At 52.8% G+C, this 26,302-nt stretch overlaps 10 protein-coding genes across 10 annotated transcripts; 5 read left to right on the forward strand and 5 right to left on the reverse strand.

The window, feature by feature from the left end:
* Nucleotides 1-422: 422 nt before the first annotated feature.
* On the reverse strand, nt 423-2,718 carry BO82DRAFT_357308 (MICOS complex subunit MIC60). The gene is made up of 4 exons (XM_025635984.1): nt 2,537-2,718; nt 2,342-2,459; nt 670-2,282; nt 423-591 (listed from the first exon to the last, which is right to left on the reverse strand). Exons 1-4 carry the CDS (start codon nt 2,648-2,650, stop codon nt 547-549), a joined length of 1,890 nt encoding a protein of 629 aa, XP_025488588.1. The 5' UTR covers nt 2,651-2,718; the 3' UTR covers nt 423-546.
* Nucleotides 2,719-3,433: 715 nt separating this feature from the next.
* On the reverse strand, nt 3,434-4,768 carry BO82DRAFT_156141 (Rab family GTPase). The gene is made up of 5 exons (XM_025630205.1): nt 4,538-4,768; nt 4,440-4,459; nt 4,354-4,380; nt 4,101-4,292; nt 3,434-4,031 (listed from the first exon to the last, which is right to left on the reverse strand). Exons 1-5 carry the CDS (start codon nt 4,605-4,607, stop codon nt 3,684-3,686), a joined length of 657 nt encoding a protein of 218 aa, XP_025488589.1. The 5' UTR covers nt 4,608-4,768; the 3' UTR covers nt 3,434-3,683.
* Nucleotides 4,769-6,885: 2,117 nt separating this feature from the next.
* BO82DRAFT_385861 (FAD-binding oxidoreductase) lies at nt 6,886-9,518 on the reverse strand. The gene is made up of 6 exons (XM_025638210.1): nt 9,066-9,518; nt 8,808-8,989; nt 8,083-8,726; nt 7,666-7,987; nt 7,233-7,583; nt 6,886-7,172 (listed from the first exon to the last, which is right to left on the reverse strand). Exons 1-5 carry the CDS (start codon nt 9,299-9,301, stop codon nt 7,294-7,296), a joined length of 1,674 nt encoding a protein of 557 aa, XP_025488590.1. The 5' UTR covers nt 9,302-9,518; the 3' UTR covers nt 6,886-7,172; nt 7,233-7,293.
* Nucleotides 9,519-9,806: 288 nt separating this feature from the next.
* BO82DRAFT_367654 (alcohol dehydrogenase) lies at nt 9,807-10,944 on the reverse strand (the record flags this gene model as incomplete). Its single annotated transcript, XM_025637087.1, has 2 exons — nt 9,807-10,835; nt 10,912-10,944. 2 exons carry the CDS (start codon nt 10,942-10,944, stop codon nt 9,807-9,809), a joined length of 1,062 nt encoding a protein of 353 aa, XP_025488591.1.
* A 300-nt stretch (nt 10,945-11,244) lies between these two features.
* Nucleotides 11,245-13,053, forward strand: BO82DRAFT_385863 (ALDH-like protein). Its single transcript, XM_025638211.1, has 7 exons — nt 11,245-11,508; nt 11,549-11,640; nt 11,706-11,760; nt 11,848-11,875; nt 11,933-12,302; nt 12,336-12,721; nt 12,856-13,053. The coding sequence occupies exons 1-7, from the start codon at nt 11,340-11,342 to the stop codon at nt 12,929-12,931; spliced, it is 1,176 nt and encodes a 391-aa protein (XP_025488592.1). The 5' UTR covers nt 11,245-11,339; the 3' UTR covers nt 12,932-13,053.
* A 261-nt stretch (nt 13,054-13,314) lies between these two features.
* BO82DRAFT_357314 (putative phosphoinositide phosphatase (Sac1)) lies at nt 13,315-16,013 on the forward strand. The gene is made up of 3 exons (XM_025635985.1): nt 13,315-13,761; nt 13,815-15,550; nt 15,609-16,013. The coding sequence occupies exons 1-3, from the start codon at nt 13,554-13,556 to the stop codon at nt 15,783-15,785; spliced, it is 2,121 nt and encodes a 706-aa protein (XP_025488593.1). The 5' UTR covers nt 13,315-13,553; the 3' UTR covers nt 15,786-16,013.
* Nucleotides 16,014-16,198: 185 nt separating this feature from the next.
* Nucleotides 16,199-18,205, forward strand: BO82DRAFT_317368 (tetrahydrofolate synthase). Its single transcript, XM_025632606.1, has 3 exons — nt 16,199-16,337; nt 16,402-16,533; nt 16,607-18,205. The coding sequence occupies exons 1-3, from the start codon at nt 16,245-16,247 to the stop codon at nt 18,011-18,013; spliced, it is 1,632 nt and encodes a 543-aa protein (XP_025488594.1). The 5' UTR covers nt 16,199-16,244; the 3' UTR covers nt 18,014-18,205.
* A 159-nt stretch (nt 18,206-18,364) lies between these two features.
* On the forward strand, nt 18,365-20,266 carry BO82DRAFT_342617 (glycylpeptide N-tetradecanoyltransferase swoF). Its single transcript, XM_025633588.1, has 4 exons — nt 18,365-18,459; nt 18,522-18,970; nt 19,037-19,823; nt 19,882-20,266. The coding sequence occupies exons 1-4, from the start codon at nt 18,406-18,408 to the stop codon at nt 20,077-20,079; spliced, it is 1,488 nt and encodes a 495-aa protein (XP_025488595.1). The 5' UTR covers nt 18,365-18,405; the 3' UTR covers nt 20,080-20,266.
* Nucleotides 20,267-20,498: 232 nt separating this feature from the next.
* On the forward strand, nt 20,499-23,017 carry BO82DRAFT_385867 (TLD domain-containing protein). Its single transcript, XM_025638212.1, has 2 exons — nt 20,499-20,893; nt 20,961-23,017. Exons 1-2 carry the CDS (start codon nt 20,845-20,847, stop codon nt 22,811-22,813), a joined length of 1,902 nt encoding a protein of 633 aa, XP_025488596.1. The 5' UTR covers nt 20,499-20,844; the 3' UTR covers nt 22,814-23,017.
* Nucleotides 23,018-23,059: 42 nt separating this feature from the next.
* On the reverse strand, nt 23,060-26,176 carry BO82DRAFT_435013 (uncharacterized protein). Its single transcript, XM_025640995.1, has 2 exons — nt 25,830-26,176; nt 23,060-25,752 (listed from the first exon to the last, which is right to left on the reverse strand). Exons 1-2 carry the CDS (start codon nt 26,102-26,104, stop codon nt 23,154-23,156), a joined length of 2,874 nt encoding a protein of 957 aa, XP_025488597.1. The 5' UTR covers nt 26,105-26,176; the 3' UTR covers nt 23,060-23,153.
* Nucleotides 26,177-26,302: the final 126 nt, after the last annotated feature.

Below are 26,302 nucleotides of genomic sequence, written 5' to 3' on the forward strand. Positions count from 1 at the left end.
TGTCATTCGGGCCAGGAGTGGGAAGGGATGCGGTGGGCGGTTCATCGGTCTTGGGCGACATTAGAACCAGGGTGACGAATTGGTGGTCCGTCCCGCCGGAGTAAATAGGGGGCTCGGCTCACAGGGTGAAGAGGACATGGAGATGCCCAAGCAGAGTAGTGCTAAAAGTTGAACATGGTACTGTAGAGCACAGGCAAGAAACTAGGGGCAACACAATAGGTGCACGTTCGTCGGTCTGTGCTGTCGAGACGACGTTAGTCGTACACTTCAATCCCCCCAACTGCATCATGCGGCGGAGCACGGGGAGCTGCAAACATGGCAAACAGCGACGGCCGGCGGACGATCAAGTCAACAGTACCAAATGACGTTGCAATCATTTTAATCATAGAACTACAATACTGTACAGTCTCACCGTTTTGACACACAGAGGAAACATCTAGCATTGAGTCTAACAACGCGATTGGGAACTAGAGGTACAATTCCTGTAGGAGGAGGAAGAGGAGGCATGAGATACAAGAAAACTAAACAAACGCGGAGGGTATTGGTTTACTCGACCCTCAGGCACTGTAGACGCGCTTCAGTCTCGATGACCTGTAATAATGAGATGTGTTAGCCTGAACTGCAAAAGGGAACAACGTGTCATAGCCACTGCATCAGGGTTAGTCTTACCTCTAGGGCTTGCTTCACTTCCAACACTCGGCGCACTTCACCCAGCCAATCCTTGCTCAGGATCTTGGCCCAGCCCTTGAGACTGTTCATCTCACGGGCGGCGCCATCAAGGTTGCCCTCTTCCAGAAGGCTCTCGGTCCGGCAGAGAACACTTTCAACATCATCGCTGCCAGCAACAGCATCCTTCTTGAACATGACCTTGCTCAGAACGAAACTGGCAGCATGGCTGGCAATACCCGCATCCTCGGGCAAGAGGCTTGCCTTACGGACCTCATCGGCTACCCGACGGAAGCGCTCGATGATCTGAGATGTGGAGGGAATACCACGCTGGTAGGCGGTGGGGTTGATCGAGGCGATAGCCGCATCAACGACGGGGTCTTCAGCGGCCAACTCCTTCACGGCAACGAGTTCGCGCACGAACGGGCGAGGAACCACAGAGCGCTCAAGAACCGAGCGGACAGCATCGACGGCAACCTGCAATTGCTGGGTCTTGAGGTTGGTGTCAATGACCTCTCTCCAGCCGGTGGTAAGCTGCTCCAGCTCGCTGACATTGGCAGTCAGTTCATTGAGCTTGCTGAGGCGACCTTCACGCTCACGCTCCACCAGATCCTTCACTTCATGGAGGTACTTGCGGTTAAGCTCAATGGCTTGCTCGACCAGCTCGTTCTTAAGACGCTGTTCAGCCAGCTCCTGGGCTCTCTGCAACTCTGTGCGGATCTTCTCCTGGTAAGCGCGAGCAAGCTTCTCACGCTCGGCCTCGAATTCTTCGCGATACTGAGCGGCATCGGTGGCACGAGCTTCCTCAAAGCGACGGATGAGCTCGCGCGCGGATTCGTCGAAGGTAGCGTGGGCCTGGTTGATCTCCTCCTGAGCAGCACGGCGCGCCTCTTCCCGGACAGCGATAATCTTATCGCCAATCTTCTGGAGCTCCTCCTTGGCCTTCTCAACAGGCTTGGAGAACTTCGGGGCACTCTCGTCGGCACTGATCACGGTGATGATATCATTGAAAGTCTTCACCAATTCCTGGACAATAGCCTCATCGCCTTCGTTGACCTTGGCGAACTCGAGAGGGGTCACTGCGGGCAAAGCAGGTTGTCTGGGTTCCTCCTTCTCGACCGGCTTAGGTGCCTCTTCCTTGGCAGCCTTCGTCTCCTTGGCCTTCTCGACCGCGGCGGACTTCTCCTCGGGCTTGGCAGCGGCAGGCTTGGCTTGCGCTTCGCTGCCCTTGTCCTTCTGAACGGTGCTCATGTGGGGACCCTTCTGCGAGATATCAGCTCCAGCTGACTCCTCCTCGGCAACCTTCGAGGTCAATCCGCTCTTGCTAGGGATCGTGATCTGGTTGCTCTCATCCCTACGAAGAGGGAAGCGGACCTGGCTCTTCAAGGTGTTGGGGAATCGACGGTAGAAGTCTCGTTCTTCAAAGTATAGAATGCTCTCTTCACCGTAGGGGATATATTCGGTGAAGAAGTCATGGAAGTTGTCGAATTTGAGAGCCAAGAAGATGCCACCACCGTAAGCGAAGCCCGAAGTCAGAAGCAGGTAGAGAAGGAATCGGCGGAAACGGCCACCCTTCTTGGGAGCTGGAGTAGGCGCGACGGGAGGAACCTCGGAGCCTGTGATCGGATCAGTTTGCAGTTCTTGCGGTGTATTCGAGTGACGATGGCAACAGTACCCTGCTCGGTAGGCTCCGGCTTAGGAATGACAACCTCCGGGGGCACAGGCGACGCGGAGGACGGGGTGACAGGAGTGGGAGCACCGGTGGTGGGAGGTCTAGCATCGGCAAAGAATCTCTGGCGAGCGTGAAGGACACGTTAGTGATCAATTTGCCAGGAATCAATCCGCAAGACCGAGGATGCCGTCACCGTACCTGATTCGAGAACCGGCTGCTTGCCCCAGCTCTGGACAGCCATTGCGCGGCCGTCCTTTGGCGAGCGGAGGACAGTAGCACCTGGCGTCCCGTGGCAACAGAAGAGCGCAGCATTGTGGGCCGCACTACTGTGAAGGAAAGCGCTGGGAGCGAGAGAAGTTGAGGGGTTGATGTTGACGAAGGTGAAAACGCGGACCGGAACTGGAACTGGGATTAGTAGGTGCTTTTACGATCCGCTCCGATCCTGCACCGCCAAATAGTGGCTCAGTCAGCTTGGCCTTGGTCGCACCGCCCGCCCGCTTCTCCTGTTACGACATTACGACTGCAGGGTAACTATCGGTATAGTCCATCATCCATTGATGAGAGCAGCTTCACTCAAATACTACATCTGTTTCGTATCCGCTGAATGAGTCTACCATAAACTAGAGAAATATGATCAATGTACAGCTATTGTGAACGGTTCTTGTTCGACCTCTCAGTGCGCCGGTAAAGAGAGCCACATGTGCGCAATTCAGGATCAAATACGTCATCCCAAGAGCAAGGAAGATTATTGGAGTATTATATAGGCATAGCATACTGAGAAACTCTGAGGGTAAAAAAAAAAAAAAAAAAAAAAAAAAAAAAGAAAAAGAACAGCTCAACCCATGACAAAGGATACAGACGCCAGCATTAGGAAAACACAGGGAACAAATTGAAACACCGAATATCCTAAGCTATCTCCTGCAGCATGGAGGGGACTTCACCAGAGCCAATTGTATCCGTGTACATGGCCAGATTTGGGTGTCACAAGTGGCATGTATAGCCTCGAGAAATGGGCTCAGAAGCCTTGAGAAGTGGGCGACAGAACTGTAGAATAGCTGGTCGGATTTAGGGCCACAACGAGGAACCGGTTGTTGTTGCGTGCCAAACCAGGCCGCCCAAAATTCGGCTAGGGATGCCAGATAACCATTTCTTGGGGAACATGTAGCGGCCATGCGCAGCTGCCGATTGAAGTCATCAGGTTTTGCACCGGAATTAAAGTTCAAGCTCAGGCAAGAGAAGCACGTCTTTCGCATCTAGACAAAACCAAACTAACGAAAGCTAAAACACCCATGGATAGAGAGGCATCACAATGCTAGAATTGAAAAGGCAGGTTTGAAGGCGATGTCTAGCAGTTACAGGCGCCCGCGCCCTGAGTGCCAGGGGCTTCTGGCCGCAAATCGACCCCGGGACGGGGGGCAGCGCGCAAGTTTCGTGGGCCTGCCTGATCGAGAGGCAGCTTTTTCGCAATAGCGGTGAACAATTCTCGCACATTAGATGACGTCTTGGCCGACGTTTCAAAGAATAGCAGACCGGCTTCACGTGCATAGGCCTCGGCATCAGCGGTCGCGATCGCGCGCTTGTCGGGATTCTCTGTTACAAGGTCGAGCTTGTTGCCTGCAAGAGCGATGACGATGTTTTCGTTGGCTTGCCTCTGTAGTTCCTTCACCCATGACTTGGCCTTATCCAACGACGACTGTTCGATCATAACCACATTAGCATTTCCGCGCGATCATGCTGGTCCGAGAAGACATAAAGGCCGTACCGCTTGAGTGATGTCGTACACAACAACAGCGCAGTTCGCGTTCCGATAGTACATGGGAGCCAAGGACTTGTATCTCTCCTGACCGGCGGTGTCCCATATTTCGAACTTGACCGTCGTGCTTTCGTCCAGGGAGATTGTCTGTGTGAGGAAGGCGGCGCCAATAGTCGACTCGCGGTAATCATCGAATTGATCCTATCTCATATGAGCCCCGTCCTTGGGAGTAAAGAAGGAAGCCATCTGGCTGTAAACCAACCTTAACAAATCTCAGGACTAGCGAACTCTGCCAAGTAATGAAAACATCAGCGACCGCCCGAACAATGAGTTCAACGACTTATTCACCTTTCCAACGGCACTTTCTCCTATTTCAAACATAGACCATATGTTAGTCTTCATTATCCGACGAGTTTGAGTGGGGCTGTAGTCAGGGGGGAGCTAACCAAGCAACACCAGCTTGAACTGAGCGAATCTGGCACCGGGACGGGCGCCTGCTGCGGCTCTGGTGGCCATAATGAACGGAGTCGGTAAAACAACTGTGAAAACTGGAGAAAGAGAAAAAGGCAATAATGTAACTGTCGGTGGAAGCGTGGCAGAAGAACCAGACCGGGAGTGGAAAGTTCAAGAGTGCAAGAAGAGATGAAGATACTGGAAAGGCGGGATCGGGACGCTGGGGGAGGTTTGATGGCGGCCTGCCGTCGACGGCGGTGGTTGAGATGACGAAGGGGGTTCAGCCACACCTGGCTTAAGCCGACTGGCCGATGTGCGGGGCGGTGCGGCGCCTGCTTGTGTGTGCAGGAGTGGTATGTATGACTACTTACATACAACAAATTTCTCTGCAAATCGCCCTATAAGGGCTCCTTACTAAAATTATGTGACATTGAATATGAGTATGCTAAATTCTCAAATATGAATCATGCATGCTTTTTGTGTTATTCCTTACTTGCTAGTATTCTAGCTCGTACATGGGAAACTACCACTCGTGGGCGGAATTACATGGCAGAACCTCCAAAAGCGGAGCTGGCTGCCACAGAGCCGACAAGGCGGGTTCTTAAGGCAGAATGTCAGGTACTGTACATTCATTCCTAATGGATATATTGAGAGCAAAGTAAACCTCTTTCCCTGAGAGAGATCTTGCTACCATCTCCAAGACTATGACCAGAAACCTCCTTCATCGCTTATTTGCATCTCACCATGTGCCGCAATACGCCCCGGGTGCTCAGGGGGCCCTCCACGATGCCACGTGATCCTCCAGTAGCTCTCCCAACTTCCAGCTAGGGGCTGTGTGTAGTATATCACCGGGTTTCTTCTAGCAGAGGGAATAAATACTAGTATCATTTCTCCTTCGCTCTGACCTGCATCTTGCCTGTGTTCACTTTCTGTTATGTAAAACCGGGGTTTCGATGTACCGACCTCCAAGATACCTGAGCACCCAGTTTGCTTCTCTGAATTGGCTAGCCTCAAAGCGACCAGCTCCAAAAGGACCTGGGAATTATCTTCAACGACCAGCGATATCCTCTTCTTAGTGGGCATCTGTGCCACAGGATTTTCCATCTTCTGGATTCAAGACACTTGAATCGTCCGTACATATTGAAGAAGAGACTTTACCTACATATCAAGCCCAAAAACTTTTTTCCCAACCCAACAGGGGGAAGTTCTCAACCATCGATATCAGGTATTAGCTACGTTAGGCTACGGAGTTACGTCCACTGTATGTTTTGGTCGTGACTTGTTGTAAGTACAACCAGGGGACTATACTTGTTGTTTTTCGGGGGTTTGTTGATAATGCGATACAGTAATTCCAGCTATGTTGCCTTGAAAATATACGTGACGGGCGAGAACAGAGAAGATGAACTGAACATCTATAATCGTTTGAATTCAGTGGATATGAACATCCCGCTAAAAGATACATTCGAAAATTATTCGATCGTTTTATTATTACGGGTCCCCATGGTCAACATATCTGTCTCGTTCACGAACCTTTAGGGATAAGTGCGAATGAGCTGCTGGAATGGATTCCTGGCAAAGCAATGACTCTTGAGGATATGAAGGTTTGTATCCCACAGTTACTGGTGGTGTTGGACTTCTTACATTCTGTAGCTGGTGTTTTTCACACGGGTACGTGTTTGATTTCCTGTTGAAACGAGATTGAGAGGCTAAGTTGCATAGATATCCAACTCAAGGACTTGCTTCTTTCCTCACCAAAGCCAGAGGCGCTTTCGAACTTTGAGGAAGAGGAGAAGAGGAGATAAGAAACCCATCGGCACGAAAGGTGCTTCAAAACCGTACAATCTACAGGTCCGCCCGCTTCCCTCCTGGAGACGGACTACCACTTCTCAGTGATTTTGGCGAAGCTCGGCTTAGCAATAAATAGCACACCGAAGATATTATGCCAAATCCTTACAGAGCGCCTGAAGTGATTGAGAGCAAGCTGGGATAACAAAGTTGATATCTGGAATCTCGTTGTTCTTCTGACCGGCTGACAGCCTTGGAGCTCTTGTATGATGAGTGGTTGATGAAGGGACTTGAACAAGGGAAACGAGAGAGAGAGAGACTAAACCTTGACTTACTTATTTTTTTTTACTGTTTTTCTTTTCTTTCTGGCTATCTTCGGTGTAATTAGGTGTTGCTGTCCTTATTTCTCTACTCTGCTCAGTATACTTCTTAGAGATGCCAGATGCCGAGTACTTTTTACCTCTATCTATAGTAGAGAGAAGGTTAGAGAGACAGAGATCCTAGATATATCTACATAGCCTTGCCGAGGCCCTTACCAAGAATATAATGAAGTATTATTGTTGAAATCTATTTCTAGAATGACATAATGCTAGTGATGTCTGGCACTACCCTTCCTGTGGGAGGAGTCAACAGCTCCTACTGTATCCATACCTCGAAGTGATCCCGTCTTCTCCTTCCTGTCACACAAGCCCGTTTCAGGCGGGCGCAATAATCGTTCACGCTCTGCGTTTTCTGTTCGTCTTCGAAAGGCGCTGGCGGGGCGGGGCCAGTAACGGGGCGATCGAATTAATTGTCTGAGGTATCGCCCGGAAAAAATTGAATTGTATTCAACTAAGGTACAGGCTAAGCATATTGAGCAAATCAGCGGGCAAGTTTCCAATGAAGAAAGAAAGAGATACATACTTAGCAGCTCAGCTACTACTCGGCAGTGTCCAGTACAGCTTATCAATGAAACCATTTATTCTCACAACTTCGTCTCCCGCTCCGTGATATATTGTGCCGGCCACACGCCTGACTTGCCCGGAGCGAGGATCCCCTTCGGATCCAGCGCCTGTTTGATAACCTCGTGAACTTTCAACAGACTGCCATTGTTCCAGTTGTAGGTCCCGATCACCTGGTCCATCATCGCCAGGTGGGTCCGGTACTCTCCCCAACCGCGCTCCGCACAGTCGGCAATCAGTCTTTTGATCAGAGTGAGCGCTTTGTTCCGCTCCACCGGCGAGATTCTATCGTAGACGATGCACACAATGTGGTCTAAGAGAAGTTAGGTCGGGAGACCAAGGTGGGGGACCAAGGTAGGAGAGAAGAACAGGCGCGGGATGAGGGGCAAACTCACGCATCTCTCGCATCCCAACGGTGAAGGTACCTAGAAAGTCCAGACCGACCTCTTGACACCGCTGCTTGGTCAGGAGATATTGCGCCATAGCGTCGTCCCCGGTCACTTTAGCAATAGGGGAGAAAAAGAGATGGGCCCCGTTAGGTACCCAATTTACCCACTTGAGTTCATCGTAGGTTGGGATCCCCTGCATCGTCAAGTGGCGGATGCGCAGCACCGAATTCTCCGCGGTCTCCTCCGGGAAATAGAATCTGGCTCCGGGGATCGCGGAGAATGCCGCTCTGATGGCCGCCCAAAGATTCTGGCGGATTGGTTCAGGTCCCTTTGGAGATTTTTGCGGTGGGTTAGTTTCAGTACGACCTGGTCAACGAAGAAGTGGCGGGTGTATGGTGAGGGCTCGAGACAAGCAAGACCTACGTAGAGCGCCCCGTAAAAGTTCCACCGGCCCAGACCCAGCTTCTTAGCAATCGCATCCAGCGCCTTGTCGGACAGCGGACCGCCAGTGTCAGTATACGCGGTTCGAGGGGCCAGGACGGCCGCATCAAGCAGGATGTGGCGGATAGTGGGCACGTTCTGAAGGGTCATGGTGAGGCGCAAGGGCCGGATGATATCGACCGCGCGGTGCAGATCCTCGTCCCGGGGCAGGGTGATCAGATAGGATTGATACCCCCCGGGATTGGGCATGAGCCACATCCCAATCTTGGTGACCACTCCCAGGTTAGACTGCGTGAACAGGCCATCCAGATAGGGACCAAACCCGTAGGGGAACAGGGCGGCGGTCGGGTTCCAGGGCTGGGTTTCGGGCTTTTTGGACTCAGAACCGCCACGGCTTTCGGGGTGTGGCAGGGCACCCATACCCGTGCGCACCAATTCTCCGGTTGGCATTACCACCTCCATCCCCGAGTGCATCATGTAGTGATCTCCGTACGGCGTATATCCAACTCCCCGCTCCAGCATGTTGCCTAGGATCGACCCGCCACCGAGGTCGGGGACATCGATCCATACTTTCTCTCGCAGGTTGTGCTGAACGAGGTAGTTATGCAGGTCATGGAAAGTGACACCTAGATATCAGAGAAAGTGAGTCTGGGAGGAGAGGGAAGTGAGCGGGGGGAGAAGAATCTATGCGAATGGAAATCTCCTACCTGGCTCCACAATACAGTAGGCCCCTTCAACATTGACCTCCAGGATCCGGTTCATGTTCTTCCCCATGTTGAGGACGACAGATCCCCGAACCCGAGGGGCAGCACCCCCATATCCCGAATTCCGGCCGATTGAAACTGGCCACAGTGGGACTCGAAATTCACTGGCAAGGCGTAAAATCGCTCTGATAAGATCCAATCAGTTTGCGTCTTGTTCGTAGGTTGGAGGGAAGGGGGTAAAGCAACTGGTGAAAAGCTCACTGGACATCTGCAACCTCTCGCGGTGCGACGATAGCTGAGGCGAGAAAGGTGTCAGGGGCAAGAACAGGATGAGGGTCAACAGAATACTGAGGCTTCATATATGACCCCGGATCTAATTGTTCCTCCGTCGCGATTACATCGACGTTTTCTGCACCCACGAGCCGGATTACCTTGTCCAAAAAGATATTAAATACCTTGACACTCACCCCGGGAGGAAGTGCTAATGGTTCAAACATTGTGTATTGCTGATTTCCGCGGAATTGTCGATTGCTGGATGCTCATCCAGACCGAACGAACTCTTCTGAATTAATGGAGGGAAGCACTTCTTCCTTTTTCTTCAAAAAGTGAATGACCGGGGGTGCCAGTAGGTTTATATGTGATTTAAACATCTTTGGGGGTAGAATACGGTAGGAAGAATGATGGTGCAAGCAAGCATATCAGCCGACGTAAAGGATAAACTCTCATCGCGTACGTAACGTAGTGCTGAAGATCAGCATCCCGGCGGGTCAGAAGCGGAGATTTAAAGCGGGGGTGGGAATTTCCCCGCTGCCACCACGGCTGCGAAAGGCATTAAGTTCCGAGTCATTACCAAGGTACAGTGCTAGCATATATGTATGGTTGGAAATTTTATAGTTGTGATTTCTTTTTAATTAGTGATTTGCGTGGGTTGTGATTATCAAGGATGTAAGAATTGACTTCCTCTTAAATACAGGTAATCATACTCGAGTCACCTCGCTGTCATCATGGAGAAACATCCCCCAAGCGTACCACTAATTTCCCATCTAGCTGATCGACCTGCCCCGCATAATGATTGAGGTCGATCAAGTCAATAAGGACAGTTCGCGGCTTTACCAGACCGCGGATGACAAATTGGACCGCCTCAAGGACATCTATGCGGTCCCCAGTGATGCTGCCGACGAATCGAATACCATAGTCAATCAGAGTGAGGGGGTGGAAGGAGACTTTCGACGTTGCTGGGGGGATCCCCACGGCGACCAGGACCCCAAAGTAGGCTAAGCACGGCAGGGCATCCTCATACGCGGCAGCAGCCCCGGCACAGACAAGTACAGCAGCGCAGAGATCACCGCCCGTAGCACGAAGGAGACTGGTTCGGAGATCTGGCTCGGCCTCCTCATAGTCAAGATAGACATCTGCCCCCGCTTCCAGACAGATGGCTCTGCGTTGAGGGCCCCCGCCGTCAATGGCCACCGTCCGATACCCCATGGCCTTGGCATATTGCACTGCCAGGGAGCCCACGCCGCCTGCTGCCCCGGACACACCGATCCACGACCCGGGAGTAACGTTGGCTACCTTGAGGGCCTTGTAAGCTGTCACCCCGGCGCACATGATCGGGGCCAACAGCTCGCTGGGACCCTTTTCAGGCAGAGGCATCAGGTACCGTTCCGGGACGACCGCATATCGGGCCAGCGTGCCGGCCACATCTCGACCACTGAAGACCTGGGTGGTGCATCTAGTTTCGCCCGCCCCCGCGCTCATGCAATTGGGACATGCGCCACAGGCATCGCGGATCCAGCCGATCCCAACTCGTTGGCCTACCAGCGCGGCTTCGGCTTCACACATAGCGCCTACAGCCACAATTCGACCAATTCCCTCATGGCCCAGAATGGTGTTACAAGGGCCGAGCTGTCCGCGGGCGAGCGAGAGATCGGTACCGCAGAAACCCGTTACTTCCAGACAAACAAGGATTTCTCGAGGTTGGATGGTTGGAATCGTTGCAGTCGTGATTGCAAAGGTGAAATCAGCTCCTTGCTGTTCAAGTACAGTCAGTAGTGTTCGACCAACGCCCCGGAGAAGAGGACTATAAGATAACAGGCTGTATACTTACATTTTTGAGAATCGCTACCGGCTGCTCCGCCATTGTGGTTTCACGTATGGCTTGATGCCGAGAGCTGGGAGCGATGATCGTATTGGAAGATATCTGAGCCTTCCACCTGGAATACGTGTGAGGTTCACCTTTGTATTGTTCCGAGGCTGGGTAGTGGAACGGCATTTTCCCACCTCCGCCCCACTGAACAAGCCATAAAGACAAGGCGGGGGTGTGATTTTCCCGCATGGCTCCCGCCCCGCTGGTGGGGAGATCCCGCCGCTAGTCCATCTATGAAAATCCATCATTTCAATTTTAAGCTATCCTCAGGGCTGTGCTTTCAGGTCTCTTCTTCTTCTTCTTTCCCTGCCTGTTTTGGGCTTCTTCTGCTTAAGTCTCTCGATTCTCTTTCAATATAGGCATAGAACATCCCAGTCCTCTGCAGTAGAATGGTGTGCGCTACCATCAAAAAGGTTACAACGTTCTCTAACATCATCCGCTCGCAAAAACGACATGGGGGAAACACAGTGACAGTCACCGACCCTCGAACCCTCACCGAGCTCTGGCCGGTCCCAGTGGCCGCTGAAAACGACTTGCGCGAGGCGGTACAGGCAGCCCGTGAAGCATTCCCCCTTTTGGAAAGCCCGGCCTCTGGAAGGTCGACAGCAATGTCTGCACCGGATGGCAGACGAGCTGGAGACCCGACAAGACGAGCTCCGTCCTATCCTTGCCAAGGAGTTAGGCAAGTCGGTATGCACATTCCACTTTAGCCCATGCTGTGTGAGGGGGCTGGCTCATAGAGACCGGTGTTGCAGGATGTCCTGGCGAAAATTGAGGTTGACGATGCCTTACGATTCCTCCGGTTTAATGGTAAGAACAAGAAGAAAACAAAGACTCTACGTCTCTTTCTCCCTTTCTCTCTCTCTGAGAGCAAGACTAATCGATTGAGGATTCAAGCCGCCCAGTCATGTCCCGATAAGAACGAGTATGAGGATGAATCCGTCTGAATCGTCTCCACGTATCCTCCGCTGGCCGTGGTCAGCGCCATATGCCCGTGGACCTTCCCGCTGGTGCTGGCGGTGGCCAAGATAGCAGCGGCCCTGGTTATGGGCAACTGTGTGATCGTAAAGCCCTCCCCGATGACCCCTTACGCGACCCTGAGATTTGTTGAATATACAAGAGATATCCTCCCCAAGTGGATACTTCAGGCGCTAAATGGGAGCGATGAGGTCGGGGCGCGCATGACCACCCATCCGGGCATGGACAAGATCAGCTTCACCGGGTACACCGCCACGGGCCGCCGTATAGCAGAAAGCGCGGGGCGGTCGCTCAAGCGCGTGACGCTGGAGCTCGAGGGCAACGACGCCAGCATCGTCTGCGCTGATATCGAAGTGGACGAGGTAGCCGTCCGAGTGGCCTAGGAGTGCTTCTTCCATGCGGTTCAGATGTGCGTGGCCACCAAGCGAGTCTACGTCCACCGCGACATCCTGCCGCAGTTCCGCTCCGCCTTCATCGCTGCAGTTCAGAAGATCGTCATCGACCGCGCGGCCGAGCACTCCCCGCTATTCAGCCCACTGCAAAACCGCATGCAGTACCAACTTGTTCAAGAATTCCTCGCTGATAGCGCCAAACAAGCTCACACCTTCTCTGTGGGCGGCCCCGAGCGCGACGGGAAACCACTGCCGGGGTTGTACATCTCCCCAACCGTGGTGGATCGTCCGCCAGACAATGCCCGCATCGTCCAGGAAGAACAATTTGGGCCCGTTAACCCCTTTCTTGAGTGGTACGACGAGGCCGAGCTCATCCGCCGCTTGAATGCCACCAAGAGCGGGTAGGGTGCCTGTTTCTGGGCGCTCGATGTGGCGACGGCGGAGCCCATTGCACGCCAGCTGGAGGTCGGAACGATATGGCTTTATAATTTCGCAATCCCCCACCCCCATAGATACTTTTCGGATGGAAACAAAGTGGAATCGGAGGCGAATGGGGACGTCAGGGTTTGCTGTCCCATTGCCATACTCAAACCCTACAGTTTTACAAGTGAAGTCGAGAAACCATCAATCACTCGCTGACGCCACGGCGGAAACGCCACTGAAAACATGCGGATATTGAAATCCCAAATTGAGGGCGCCATATCCGCCCAGCAAAAAATGTTCATAAAGCCCTATTAATGTATATCATCTTCCAGTGTACCTGAAGAATAATCACATGAAAGCTTTATCTTCTTGTTTAAAAATAGGTACAGGCAGGCACCAGTTTACTACTACATAATTACGTTAACTACCGTAAGTTACGTCCCGGCTGCTTAGTAAGGAGAAAGCGGCGCCCCAAAATTAGTCTAGACCTAAAGCAGAAAAGGTAAAGTGACTTGATTTCCCGCAGTGTTGGCCTGTCGGATTAAGTCGTACGTACAGTACACCCTTTTCTCGGAGGTCGTCATCATCACATTCAATCACCTTCTCCCGCTTCCTCCTCCCACTTTCGATATTACTACCTTCCTGTCTTGACTTTTGAGTCTTCCTTTCCTTAATTACGGTTTTTTTCCCCAGATATCATATCTTCTGCGCTATGCGCTAGGGTTCACTTCAGATTCCACTCTTTCTTGTTTTCTTTGGTCGCTTTCCACTTCCAGTGAACTACTCCCTTACGGGGTAAACTCGAAAGTCATGGCTGCCTCCGTTTTACCGTTTCGCGACATCAATCTCCACGCTTCGCCCTCTCATTATGCCTTCACTTCTCCCTCATCACCTAACGCCCCTACTCTTGTCGTCGAGCGTCCAACCGGTGACTTACGTCTCACAAATGGCACCCTTTCCGGTGCGAAGCGTATTTCTAGTATCGCTGGTATACTGGGCATTATCAAGTTGAAACTAGGTATGCTCACCGTCGCGCTATAAATTTCGGGAGATTGTTACTGATTTTGCTAGACAAATACATCATCGTCATCACCAAGGCTCAGCCCATGGGTAGGCTACGTGGCCACATGGTGTACAAAGTTGCGGCGACCGAGTTCCTCCCCCTGCGCGAGCGCCCTCTGCATGATTCCGACGAAGATACATATCTGGCTTTGTTGAAGGAACACCTTCGTACTGGACCCATGTACTTCTCCTATGCCCTGGACATCACCAGCAGCTTTCAGCGTCAATCACAAAGTGATCTTAGCCTTCCTATGTGGAAGCGAGCGGATGACCGCTTCTTCTGGAACCGCTTCATACAATCTGATCTGATCGACTTCAGCCTTGGAGAACATGACACGACTGGTGTGCGACTCGGCCCACAGCCAGGTGTTGATCCGTATATCCTCCCCGTCATGTTTGGGATGCTACGGATAACTCCGGCAAAGGTCAAGTCAACGTCGTTCACATTTGCCCTTGTTACGCGGAGATCCAGGTATCGTGGAGGCACAAGATACTTCTCACGTGGCATTGATGACCAAGGTCATGTCTCGAATTACAACGAGACCGAGCAAATTGTCATTCTGAATGACGTAACGGGTGGCCTTTCTGGTTTCGCTGGAGGCCAGTCTCTAGCGAAGGACAAGTTAAGTGGCTCTGGCCAAGACCTCCAGGTTATGGCGTTTGTGCAAACCAGAGGCAGTGTTCCTGTGTATTGGGCCGAAGTCAACAATCTTAAGTATACACCGAAGCTTCAAGTCCGCGGAGTGGAGACTGCTGTTGACGCTGCCCGCAAGCACTTTTCCGAGCAGATCCGACTATATGGCGAAAACTACTTGGTTAACCTGGTGAATCACAAAGGTCGGGAAGAACGAGTCAAGAATGCTTACGAGCAGTTGGTCCGTATATTAGTGTCGTCCTCCACCGAACACACCGAGGCAGATGACGCAACATCGGAAAAGCTACACGCTGTTGAGCCCGGTCTCAGACAAAACGAGATGGATAGATTACATTATATCTACTTTGACTTTCACAATGAGACTAAGGGACTCAAGTGGCATCGTGCAGAGCTGTTGTTAGACCGGTTGATGGACGGACTCAATAGGGGTGGCTATTTCCGGGGAGTGGAAGACCCTGGTGTCCCTGGTGGACAGCTGGATATTCGATCCTCGCAAACCAGCGTCGTCCGGACAAATTGCATGGACTGTCTTGACCGCACAAACGTGGTGCAGAGTATGCTGGGACGTTGGGCTATTACGCGTCAGCTCATCGATGCTGGAGTCCTACGCCCAGGAGAGGCTGCAAACGACGACCGTGAGTTCGAAAACCTCTTCCGCAATATCTGGGCCGACAACGCGGATGTAGTCTCAAAATCCTACTCTGGCACGGGCGCACTCAAAACCGATTTCACTCGCACAGGAGAGCGTACTCGCGCAGGCATGTTGCAGGATCTTAACAATTCTATTACACGCTATGTGCGAAACAACTTCTTGGATGGTCCACGACAAGATGGCTTTGATGTGTTCCTGGGTGCCTATCTCCCTCCTGACTCTACACTGGGTAGCCTTCAGCTCTTCCTCGATCGCCGACCGCTCATCATCCAGTCAATCCCATACATATTTGCTGCTGGAGTTTTTATGATCATGGTCTCAACCTTCACGAGACGCCTACCAGACTCCACTGTGTGGCCACTGCGCTTGTTTGTTATCTTCTGGCTTGTTGTCAGCGCCTGGTGTGCCCGATTTATACTTGTCCATGGGATGCTTTATGTAAGTTTTGGTGTCACACCTTCCAACGTGGAATTGGGTACTAACGCAAGTGCTCCAGGTTAATTGGCCAAAATTAAACACACCCGCAGCTGGATCTGAAGGGTATCAAGATGCGCTTATCAAGGCTCGGACGGATCCGATCATCGGCCAGTGGCTTCCTGTCAGAAGACACCAGCGAGGCTATAGCAACGCAAGGCTGGTTTTCCTGGAGGAAGGCAAAACCAGGATTGAGTAATTTCATTGACAAGCTTCTTATTGCATGACTTCCTGCACTACACCTTATAGAATATTTACATGTGCGCTTCCCTTTGGTGTATATCTACCCACACACGTCTTTTACTTCTCTACATCCACACCCTGCTTACACTTTTCCATGTTCCAATAAAACCTTCTCGTCACCCCTTGGATTTGCCAAATTAGATCCATTAGTAGCAAAGTTTACTTGTCAAATACAAAGTCTGCCATTGCACTTCCTACATGTAAGAATTGAGGTGTAAGGTTGTTTCGCCGATACTTTAATGAGTCGAGATGTCTATGCATTGTTCACGTGACCTTATCGGTAGCCCGAACTCGGACCTACCGGCGCTTGATGACACTACTCCGGCTGCGTAGGCAAGTACGGCGTTTATAAGTCTTTCAATTAGTCGATGCACAACAGCCTTCTTTCACGTGAGCAGTGGCTGACCTGACCCTGATGAGGGGCTTTCGCAAACTTCCCACCCTCTTCCAGTTTCATTTTACTCGCCATATATCATCCAAATCAACCATTATGTCTCGCGATTATGAGGCAGGTTTCCCCGCAGGCATTTGTCCGCAAGCCATTGGGCGTCAAATCTAACGATGTGGTGCAGGCTGCGATTGCAGCTCTAAACTCACTGCAAACCAATTTTGCAGTTGTGGAAGAGTTACGCAAGTCACGGAAAGACATGAACCTGTTGTCTATTCCAGAAACTGTTGAGTGGCTTCGTCGTGTCGGATATAAGGTCCGCGTGCCCCCCCCCCCGCATTATGTTGTCATGCTCCAGTGTTGACTCTCGTTCTATGTTTGGTCCATAGCCCTCGGATCTAAGCCGTATCAATCCTGTTCATGTCGCCGGCACGAAGGGTAAAGGCTCCACTTCGGCTTTTATCGCATCGATCCTGTCACAGTACACTGCCTCGCAGCTATCTCCCTCGGAGTCAACCTCGCGATCCCTCAACAAGGTCGGGCTCTACACCTCGCCTCACTTGCGCTTTGCCAGAGAGCGTATCCAAATCGACAATGCACCACTCTCGGAGGAGAAGTTCGCCAAATACTTTTTCGAAGTGTGGGATCGTCTGGAAGATGCTGCTCGAGTAGCCGGCGAAGATCCCACGAATCTCAGAACGAAGCCTCAATACTTCCGGTACTTAACATTGATGGCATTCCACACTTACATCAGTGAAGGAGTCGATGCTGCAGTTATCGAATGCGGGATCGGCGGAGAGTACGACTGCACCAACGTGATTCCAGAGCCAGCTGCGACAGCCATCACCAGCCTGGGCATTGACCATGTTGCTATGTTGGGAAACACTGTTGAGGAGATCGCATGGCATAAGGGTGGCATCATCAAACCTGGCACCAAAGCATTCAGCGCACCTCAGCCTCCGTCTGCTGAGAAAGTCCTGTTCGAACGTGCTGCCGAGAAGGGAACCTCGCTGGAAATCGTGAGGGGCCACCCCGAGCTCAAGACTGGTGGGGGCGTGAAGCTCGGATTAGCTGGTGACTTCCAATATACCAACGCGGCAGTGGCGGTTGCAACAGCGGCCGAATTCCTGCGGACTGTCGGCATTGGGGAGGTGCCGTCGAACATCCTGCAGGAACCCCTACCAGCTAGATTCCGCAAGGGTTTGGAAGAGGCCCGTCTAGGCGGTCGTTGTGAGACGCGCAGTGAGAAGCACATTACCTGGTACATCGACGGCGGCCACACGCTTGAAAGTATCCGATTGGCTGGCCAGTGGTTTGCATCACAGATCCAGGCAAACTCTTCGTCTGCCGCAGTTGCGCAAAAGAAGCAGCGGGTCTTGATCTTCAACCAACAGACCCGTGATAGCAATGCCCTGGCCCAGGCTCTTTACGAGACTCTGGCTGCGGCGTTGGGCTCGGAGCAACCCTTTACCCACGCGATCTTCTGCACCAACGTCACCTACAAGGCTGCAGGTTATCGACCCGATCTTGTCAGCATGAACACAAATGCAACGGATGTGGAGAAACTGCATGTCCAGAACAGTCTCGCCGACACATGGCGGTCCATTGACCCTCGCACTGAAGTCAAGGTGTATAGCACCATTGAGGAAGCTGTTGACTTTACTCGGGAGCTCGCTCTGCAAGAAAAGGACCTTGTAGGCCAGGATGAAGCCCCCGTGATGACATTCGTTACTGGTAGCTTGCACTTGGTTGGTGGCTTCTTGGATGTGATTGAGACCAAGCCTGCTTCCCAGTAAGACTTGCATTATTCCTGCCTCACCATGAGGTTTCAACAACAAAATTGGTGATACCCAGACAAAGCCATTATGCCTTGTTTATGCTCTATTGTTTGAGTACTTTGATTTGATGATAGATTCGGGAGGCGTTGTTTAGTTAGATTTCAACATCCCATGTATTTTGGGGAATAATTGATTGGGATCCACGGCGACTAAGTCACATATTGAGTGAATACCGATGGGCGTACCTGTAGATATGCACCCCGCAAGCGCAAGGGACGGACGGCTACCGTACTTTGTTGGTTGAACGTGGGGCGGGCTTAGAAAACCTTCCCGCACCCACTACTTCTTGTCTGTTTGCGGTCTCCGACCCGACCATCGAACTTCCACGTGTTTCAACCGCGCCAGCTGCCATGTCGGACTCCAAGGATAAGAAGGGCAAAGCCGCCAAGGCGTCCAATAATGAGGTCAGTTCTCTTTTTGTTCCTAGCTAATCTGCCGTCTCCAAAACTCACGCGGATTGTCTTAGGATGCGGCGAAACAGAAGTTGACCCCCAAAGCGGCCGAGGCGCTGCTGGAGAATAACCCCGCCCTGAAGAACGAGCTGGCCGGACTCGACAAGGATAAGGCCGCGGAGGCCCTGCGCAAGATGGATATCTCCGAGCTCTTGACTGGTCTGGCTGTTGGAGGCAAGAACCAAAAAGATATGGCCTCGTACAAGTTCTGGCAGACCCAGCCTGTGCCTCGTTTCGATGAGGCCGCCGCCGCTGCCAACGATGTCGGTGGGCCGATTAAGATGATCGATCCCGAGAAAGTGTCGAAGACTCCCGATCCGCTCATCGAAGGCTTCGAGTGGGCGACACTGGATCTCACAAAGGAGGAAGAGCTCCAGGAGCTGTGGGATCTGCTCACCTACCACTATGTTGAGGACGACAACGCTATGTTCCGCTTCAGATACTCGAAATCATTCCTACACTGGTTCGTGCACTGCCCAGGCCACGATTGGATATCTTGATACCGGGGCTGACAATATATTCTATCCAGGGCGCTGATGGCTCCGGGCTGGAAGAAGGAATGGCACGTCGGAGTTCGCGCTACCAAGTCGCGGAAGCTTGTCGCCGCTATCTCCGGTATTCCTACCGAGTTGCGCGTTCGCGAGCAGAAGATCAAGGTCACCGAGATCAACTTCCTCTGCATTCACAAGAAGTTACGATCCAAGCGTCTTGCACCGGTCCTCATTAAAGAGATCACTCGCCGTTGTTATCTCGAGGGGATCTTCCAGGCCATTTATACCGCAGGTGTGGTCCTCCCGACTCCCGTCAGCTCATGTCGGTACTACCACCGTCCCTTGGACTGGCTGAAGCTGTATGAGGTCGGTTTCTCGCATCTGCCAAAGGGCTCTACCAAGGCCCGACAGATTAGCAAGAACCACCTTCCGAGTGCCACGTCAACTCCTAACCTCCGCCCCATGGAAGTCAAGGATATTGATGCTGTCCTCGAGCTTTTGGAACGCTATCTGAAGCGGTTTGACTTGAACCAGGCCTTCTCCCGCGAGGAGATAGAACACTGGCTCGTGCACAAAGGAGGGGAGGCCGACCGGGAACAGGTGGTTTGGTCGTACGTGGTGGAGGACCCGGAAACCCACAAGATTACCGACTTCTTCTCCTTCTACAACCTTGAATCCACCATCATTCAGCACCCCAAGCATGATTGCCTGCGCGTAGCTTACCTTTACTATTATGCCACCGAGACGGCTTTCACCGGTGATATGAAGGCTCTCAAGGAACGACTACTGATGTTGATGAATGATGCTCTGATCCTGGCGAAGAAGGTATGTCGAGTTGCTGCGTGCACGATATTCTTTCCAAGACTAATATTCTCTACGGCAGGCTCGTTTTGATGTGTTCAATGCTCTGACCCTCCACGACAACCCTCTCTTCCTGGAGCAGCTCAAGTTCGGCGCGGGCGACGGCCAGCTTCACTACTACCTCTATAATTACCGGACGGCCCCCATCCCCGGTGGTGTCAACGACAAGAACCTGCCGGATGAGAAGAGAATGGGAGGTGTCGGTGTCGTCATGTTGTAGAGTCCGGCACTCTCACATGATCTGCTCGGTTCGAAGTACAGTACCAAATCAATTGATGTTCTGTGGCCGGATAAGCGGCTAGTCAAAGTCAAAGTCACTTGTGACCCGACGAATGTGAATACTATTAGCCCAGATTGAGATATATGCTCTAGTGGGAGTACAAGCTTGATTCTTGAAGTAAAAATGCATGCCAAGTACTGCAGTGTACATACAGTAGGTACAGTAGTAGTACGGGAGTGGTGAACCCAAAATGGCAAGAACCCCTGCTGGCTGAGGGGCCGAGGCCCTTCAAGTTACTCTGCTTTAGCCCGCATGCGGAAACATCCTTAATTAACATTCCCCATCAACCGGTACTTACTCCGTACCTCGCACTCTCCCCTCTCCCCTCTCCCTTTCATCTTTCATCATCAACATCAACACCACACTTGATCATGACCCTGCTCATGACATAGCATCTTACAGACAATTCAAGTCTTTCTTTTTTCTACACATCAGTATTGAGTCAATCTCTACTTCCCCGTTCTTAGACCCGCAGATGACAGCGATCGTCACCCCGACTCATCGCGGTGGGTTCACGTCGTCATCACTGCGGAGTGTCCCGAACTCATACTATCAGTGCTAATGCGACAGCTGTCTCTTAATTATCTTGCCCACTCCTGCAACCCTGGTACATTTTTTGACACATGACAAACCCAACCCTTTTTCTTTTGTGCATATCTCAAAGGCAAAGAAGAACCAATAACCTGTGCGTTATTACTCTTCAAGATGGGTGTATATCAATCCACTGAGTCTGCGGGTCATAAGTCATCTCCAGGTCAGTGGTAAACTATATTTCCCTGCCCACCCTTTATTAGTCGACAAATGGATCTAATATCATCCAGAGGAGCTGAGTTACGTGCTTGCCGAGCGCTTCGCCACTAAATGCTTCACCCCTCTGGAGCTCACCCACTTCAAAGACAACTTCTACAGCCGCGCAATCGAACAAGGCGGAGTTAAGTATTGGAATGAGAAGATACTCTCCGACTTCCTTGGAGTTCCGGATAGCAGCGACTCCCACTGCCCCCTCGATGCGGGCCCGGTGATCTTCCGCATGGTTTCGTACCTGGGCGCTTTCCCGTTTCAGAACACGCTGGCGCCGAGTCTACTCACATTCGATGCTATGGTGAAGGTCGTTGTTCTGCTCACTGAAAGATATGGGAAGGTGCTCAGAAAAGCACGCAGAGACCGCATTAGGCTATTGTTTGGGAGCTTAGCAGATGTTGGGAGAAGAGGTGAGGAAAAGTCGGCAAATAGCGATGTGTCCCACGGGGACAACACACCGGACGAGACTGCAACAAAGTCCCATGCTCCCGGTTTCGCCATAGATGCTCCTGCCAACGACGGGTACGAGGATGAAGAGGATGATGACTTGGCTCTGGCTGCCTTGGAATCGCTCGACGCGATCGAGGTCTTCAAACATGATTCTCGCGTAGAGAGAGCGGTCTATGAAGCTCGAATCTCCGACAATACTTTTCGGCGCCTGCTTATGCTGCTGATTGTGATATCTGACCTGAAGACCGCTGAGTCTGCAGCAGTCTACACCTCGAATCTGAGCGGGTCTCGCATGGATTCAATCCGAAAACAAACAGACAGCATTATGGCAGCCTTTCAACAGGACTCATCGGGAGGGATCAGGTACAAGTCTTTCGCAGAAAGCGTGGCCTCCTCATTACCGTACTTGTTTGACCCCTTAACACCATTGTTTGAGCACTTCTTGTTCAGCAAGAACTTGGACCTTTCCCAGAAGCGCGATACGCCGGATTTGACAGAGTCTAAATCTGATAAACCCGCGTTGAACGAGTTGCAGTCCTCGCCCTCGATTATGCTCGAGGGAAGTTTTGAATCAGTGATATTGAACACGAGCATCATCTCACACCTCTCGTTCTTCCTTCCCTCTACATCTGAGGACCTTAACTTTCTTCGCGGCCATACGCGCTTACACCCTGTCTTTTCGACGGCCGCGCATGGGTCCTCACTCACATCCTTTTCGCACAACGTCCTCACCTGGTCATCGGGTACCCTACTTCTCCTTGAGGGTGTGTCCGAGACAAACGGCCCGATAATTCTCGGCGCATATTTACCACAGCCGTGGAAGTCACCGTCATCAAGTACCTCTTCTTCCAAATTCTCCAACTCCGTCCTCCCTTGCCTTTTCCAACTCTCCCCAGTACACATGCTTCTGCAAGGAAACTCTTCCCCGTCTGCACAAAATTCAAACACTCCCGCCGCCTATTTCTCTACGAGCTCGGGAATATCTATAGGGTGTCGTATCCCGCCCTCGTCGCGAAGCAACCACAAGCCTCCCACTCCCCTCGGGGCAGGCAGTCTGACCATTGATGCCAATCTCGAGACAGCAACCTTTTACGTCTCCCCTGTCGGTCACGACGGATCGTTTCTTCCTCCAGTGCTGAGCACAGGAACCGAAACCACGTACAAAACGAACATAGACATCTATAACCTGGAAATCTGGGGCCTTGTCCCCGACCCGACCATCAGCGTCTCCGAAGACGGGAAAAGCGCCGTCGAGCTACAACAGGCGAAGTGGGCCTTCGAAGCGCGCGAGGCGGAGCGGCGACGGAATCTGAACCTCAAGGCCGGGGCGGGTGACTCGGCGGCCGAAAGTGCTCGCTGGCTGTTGGAGACCGCCGGCATCATTGGGGATGATAGTCGACGAGGCGGCGCACGTGTGGTCTGATTGGAGACGATCGTAACACGTTCGCGGTTATTTGAGATTGTATATGATGCTTGCCTAGAGAAAGTCTCCTCAGACCCAAGTTTGATTTGGTCAAGCATATTGCACATAGCTTTATCTGTAGGCGCATATTGGGGGTCTTGATACGATTGTTGTTGCTTTGTTGATACCAGAAACGAGAATCAATTGGACATGCTACTAGGAGTTGGGGCATTGTTTACGACGGACGCACTGCACCGCGTAGTCATTGATGAATGGGGAATTATATAAAGCTTGCATCTGATCTCTAGTATACCTCGACGGCGCAGCAACAGTGCCCAACGGGGAAAGCTGAGCTGAATCTTCAAGCCCCCAAAGGCGGAAGGCCCGTAGGCGGCCCATAGAAGTCCAACAACTCCTCTTCCTCCTCTTCCTCCTCCCCCTCCACCTGATCCTCCTCACCCTGCTGCTCACTAAGCTCAACATCCGAGTCAACCTTATTATTCCCGCGCGAGCTAAACCGACTCCGCTGGCCCGGCGGCACAGGCGTGCCCCCGGTCTTCCGGCCACCACCAGCAACAATAGGATCATCCGCCTCCTTGCTTCCGTTATTTACCGAAGCATCCTCCTGCTCCTCGCGCGGCAGACGATAGGCCAGGAACCCGTCGGGGGCGCGCTCGGCGCGGTCCATGATCTCGTTCATGTACTTGCGCACCTCGTCGGGGGGCTTGACGACCCGGTTCAGCGGCTCGAGGACCTTGGGGTTGCTGCTGAAGATCCGGAACGTGACGGGTTGGTAGTACTCCTTCAGGTTGGTGTCGTCTTTTTCCTTGGGGGTGTTGTCCTTCGTGGTGGCCGCGGCGGCGGCGGCGGCGGAGGGGGGCTCTTTCGCCGTGGCGTCCTTGTCCTTTGTGCTGGTGGTGGTGGTGGTGGACGCAGCGGCAGCGGCTTTTGTGTCCGGGGGTTGCTGCTCGCCGGCTGCTGGTTTGTCGCCGTTGCCGCCGCCGCCGCCCTCCGTTGGGGTGGGGTTCGGGGTTGCGGGTTTACTGTCTCCTGCAGCAGGAGGAGCGGCGGGCGTTGGTTCTGTGGAAGAAGCGGGTTTCTCTTCCGCCTTCTCCTTGGCTGGCTCTTTGTCCTTCTCCTTCTCTCCGTCCTTTGATTTCTTCTCTGGTTGAGAGGGTGCCGCCGCAGGTGTCTTGTTCTTGTCGGCTGCTGCTGCTGCCGCCGCCTTCTTGGACTTGGATTTAGAGCCGGATTTGCCTTTGGCCCTTGACGGTGGTTCGCTGCCGGTTTCGATGGGAAATGGCGTGTTGGGGTCCACTTTACGCACGAGAAGGAAGGAGGCGAGTACGGTGGTTCCTCCGGGGAGCCATTCCAGGATCGTGTACTCGGGGAATAGATAGCGATCGCCCGAGCCTGCGTGGCCGGAGGTACTGCTACCGTAAGGGGTCAGTGGGGAGGTGAACTCGAAGACGACAGACTTGTAGTTGAGCCTTGGAGGTGGTGGCGGGGGTGGCGGGGTAGGGCGATAGTATGGAGTGGGTGATCCATATTGCGGCGGGCGTGACTGGATTGCAGGGGGGTGGCCTTGATACGGAGGCTGCTGCTGGTATTGCGGGTGAGAAGGCCCTGAGCGTGGTCCCGGCGTCTGAGCTTGTTGCGGTTGATGTTGTGGTTGCTGCTGCGGCTGCAGCGGCTGGTGCAGCGGAGGCGCGGGACGTCCTCCTGGAGTGGGTTGCTTGGTTATTTCCGCAACTGGCGCTGGTCCCGGTACGACATGCGGGTGAGGAGCCTGTGGTGTAGCCGGCTGGATTTGCGCGACTGGCCCAGGCTCCTGTTTGATTTGCTGTGCCTTGGCAATTTGTGGTGTTGGGGTCTGCGGGGGTTGTAATGGCGCGCCAGGTTGCGCTGGTGCTGGACCTACAGTTGGTGATGATTTGACCTGGACTTCGCCACGCGGGTGTGGTTGGGGTTGAGGCTGTGTCTGCGGGGTTGGATGCACTGGCTGCTGCGGAGGTCGTTGTTGGGGAGGCGGGTGTTGTGGTGTCTGTTGCGGCGTCTGTGGTTGGTGGGGAGGTTGTTGTGTTCTGGGAGCGGCTTGCGGATGAGCAGGAGTAAGTGGTAGTGGTTGTCTCTGTTGTAGCTGTTGTTGCTGCAGCTGCTGGCGTTGTTGCTGTTGCTGCTGCAGCTGTCTTTGTTGCTGCTGCTCCCTTGCTCTGATTATAGCGTTAAGTTCATCTATGTGAGCCTGAAAAGCACGCAATTGCTCCTGAGACGCCTTGCTAGAAGCTACCACCCGCATCAGGGCTTTGAGGTCCGGGTCGGAGGCGGCTCGAGTTGCGAGCATTTGAATCACTGGGTCTGGGCTGGGTTTCGGCGGTTGTAGCGGCTGCTGCTGCGGCTGAGGATGCTGTGCCGGAGACGGTCGCTGCGCTGCTTGAGGCCCGGGAGTCCGGTGAGGAGTTTGGCTAGGTGTTCGAGCGGGATGCGGTGGAGGTGGATGGCTGGCAGGAGGATAAGCCGGCTGAGGTGTGCCTGGAGTAGCTTGTGGTCCATGAGAAGGGTGCTGCTGTTGCTGCTGCTTTGTCTGCTTTGGCTGCTTTGGCTGCGGCGGTTGCTGCTGCTGCTGGCGTGACTGCTGTGAAGGAGTAGGACCCTGCGGATACGGATGATATTGTTGAAAGTTGTTGGGATGGCCGTAATGTACCATTGGGCGCTGGGGTGGTGTATACTGAATCGGCGGCGGCGCATTGGGATCTTTCACCGTATACAGCATAGCATCGAACAGGTGCGGGCCAACCACAATGTTGCAAGCTCCAACCTTGGTCATGCTTTCCTTAGGTGGGTTTTTGCCCTCAATCTGCTCTCTCTTCGTTTTCTTGGGCTTGGTCCAGTACCGTTCGAGAATGCCATCGCTTAGCCATTTCTTCTTCGATCGTTCTAGGGAGGCTAGGAGTATCGCGCTACACAAGACCAGTCAGTTTAAATGCTCACTGACAGGAATGTATCCTGCAACAGCAGCCTGGGGAAGAATTCGCACCTTTCCGCGATGGACTGATACTCCGACGAGAGGTCGTCCGGCTGCGGAGCGGGCAAGGTGGGGAGAGCTTCTCCATCCTTGATTTTGGTAGGCAGAGGATTTTCGATCTTTTCTGGCTGTGGAGAAGGGGGTGCCGGAGCAACAACAGGCGTTGAAGCCTTTCGTTTAGAGGATTGTTGAGGTTGAGGAGAAGATCGAGGCGCGGCTTCGGACACCCGTCGCTTCGCCGCAGGTTCGCGGCGTTCGCGGGCGGAAAGTCTCCGTTTCTCGGCCATCGGGAGGCTATTAGCAGGATAGCGAATTGGACGAGGTTATAGTCTTATGATTTTAGATGGACTCCCCGTGCGATACATGGGGAGCATTGCGCAGAGAGCCGATGTGGGCGATAAAAAGAAGTGGTTTGTAAGAAGGGGGAGAGTTGCGGAGGAGAGACAGAAAAATGGCGGGAGGGAAACTGACCGAATGGGGCAAAC

Source organism: Aspergillus uvarum (assembly GCF_003184745.1).
Source record: "Aspergillus uvarum CBS 121591 unplaced genomic scaffold BO82scaffold_56, whole genome shotgun sequence".
NCBI classification, from domain to species: domain Eukaryota; kingdom Fungi; phylum Ascomycota; class Eurotiomycetes; order Eurotiales; family Aspergillaceae; genus Aspergillus; species Aspergillus uvarum.

Coding starts and splice junctions, on each gene's coding strand:
- BO82DRAFT_357308 (XM_025635984.1), bottom strand. CDS start 2,650: ATGCTGCGCTCTTCTGTTGCCACGGGACGCCAGGTGCTACTGTCCTCC. Junction 2,283..2,341: donor GCCGGAGCCTACCGAGCAGG/GTACTGTTGCCA, acceptor ATCCGATCACAG/GCTCCGAGGTTCCTCCCGTC. Junction 592..669: donor AAGTGAAGCAAGCCCTAGAG/GTAAGACTAACC, acceptor TCATTATTACAG/GTCATCGAGACTGAAGCGCG.
- BO82DRAFT_156141 (XM_025630205.1), bottom strand. CDS start 4,607: ATGGCCACCAGAGCCGCAGCAGGCGCCCGTCCCGGTGCCAGATTCGCT. Junction 4,460..4,537: donor GTTCAAGCTGGTGTTGCTTG/GTTAGCTCCCCC, acceptor TGTTTGAAATAG/GAGAAAGTGCCGTTGGAAAG. Junction 4,381..4,439: donor GAGAAAGTGCCGTTGGAAAG/GTGAATAAGTCG, acceptor ATTACTTGGCAG/AGTTCGCTAGTCCTGAGATT.
- BO82DRAFT_385861 (XM_025638210.1), bottom strand. CDS start 9,301: ATGTTTGAACCATTAGCACTTCCTCCCGGGGTGAGTGTCAAGGTATTT. Junction 8,727..8,807: donor CTACTGTATTGTGGAGCCAG/GTAGGAGATTTC, acceptor TCTGATATCTAG/GTGTCACTTTCCATGACCTG. Junction 7,988..8,082: donor ACTTTTACGGGGCGCTCTAC/GTAGGTCTTGCT, acceptor AAATCTCCAAAG/GGACCTGAACCAATCCGCCA.
- BO82DRAFT_385863 (XM_025638211.1), top strand. CDS start 11,340: ATGGTGTGCGCTACCATCAAAAAGGTTACAACGTTCTCTAACATCATC. Junction 11,641..11,705: donor CCAAGGAGTTAGGCAAGTCG/GTATGCACATTC, acceptor CCGGTGTTGCAG/GATGTCCTGGCGAAAATTGA. Junction 12,722..12,855: donor TTGAATGCCACCAAGAGCGG/GTAGGGTGCCTG, acceptor ATGGAAACAAAG/TGGAATCGGAGGCGAATGGG.
- BO82DRAFT_357314 (XM_025635985.1), top strand. CDS start 13,554: ATGGCTGCCTCCGTTTTACCGTTTCGCGACATCAATCTCCACGCTTCG. Junction 13,762..13,814: donor CATTATCAAGTTGAAACTAG/GTATGCTCACCG, acceptor TGATTTTGCTAG/ACAAATACATCATCGTCATC. Junction 15,551..15,608: donor TTGTCCATGGGATGCTTTAT/GTAAGTTTTGGT, acceptor CAAGTGCTCCAG/GTTAATTGGCCAAAATTAAA.
- BO82DRAFT_317368 (XM_025632606.1), top strand. CDS start 16,245: ATGAGGGGCTTTCGCAAACTTCCCACCCTCTTCCAGTTTCATTTTACT. Junction 16,338..16,401: donor TTATGTCTCGCGATTATGAG/GCAGGTTTCCCC, acceptor GATGTGGTGCAG/GCTGCGATTGCAGCTCTAAA. Junction 16,534..16,606: donor TTCGTCGTGTCGGATATAAG/GTCCGCGTGCCC, acceptor TTTGGTCCATAG/CCCTCGGATCTAAGCCGTAT.
- BO82DRAFT_342617 (XM_025633588.1), top strand. CDS start 18,406: ATGTCGGACTCCAAGGATAAGAAGGGCAAAGCCGCCAAGGCGTCCAAT. Junction 18,971..19,036: donor TCGAAATCATTCCTACACTG/GTTCGTGCACTG, acceptor TATTCTATCCAG/GGCGCTGATGGCTCCGGGCT. Junction 19,824..19,881: donor CTCTGATCCTGGCGAAGAAG/GTATGTCGAGTT, acceptor TCTCTACGGCAG/GCTCGTTTTGATGTGTTCAA.
- BO82DRAFT_385867 (XM_025638212.1), top strand. CDS start 20,845: ATGGGTGTATATCAATCCACTGAGTCTGCGGGTCATAAGTCATCTCCA. Junction 20,894..20,960: donor GGGTCATAAGTCATCTCCAG/GTCAGTGGTAAA, acceptor AATATCATCCAG/AGGAGCTGAGTTACGTGCTT.
- BO82DRAFT_435013 (XM_025640995.1), bottom strand. CDS start 26,104: ATGGCCGAGAAACGGAGACTTTCCGCCCGCGAACGCCGCGAACCTGCG. Junction 25,753..25,829: donor TATCAGTCCATCGCGGAAAG/GTGCGAATTCTT, acceptor GGTCTTGTGTAG/CGCGATACTCCTAGCCTCCC.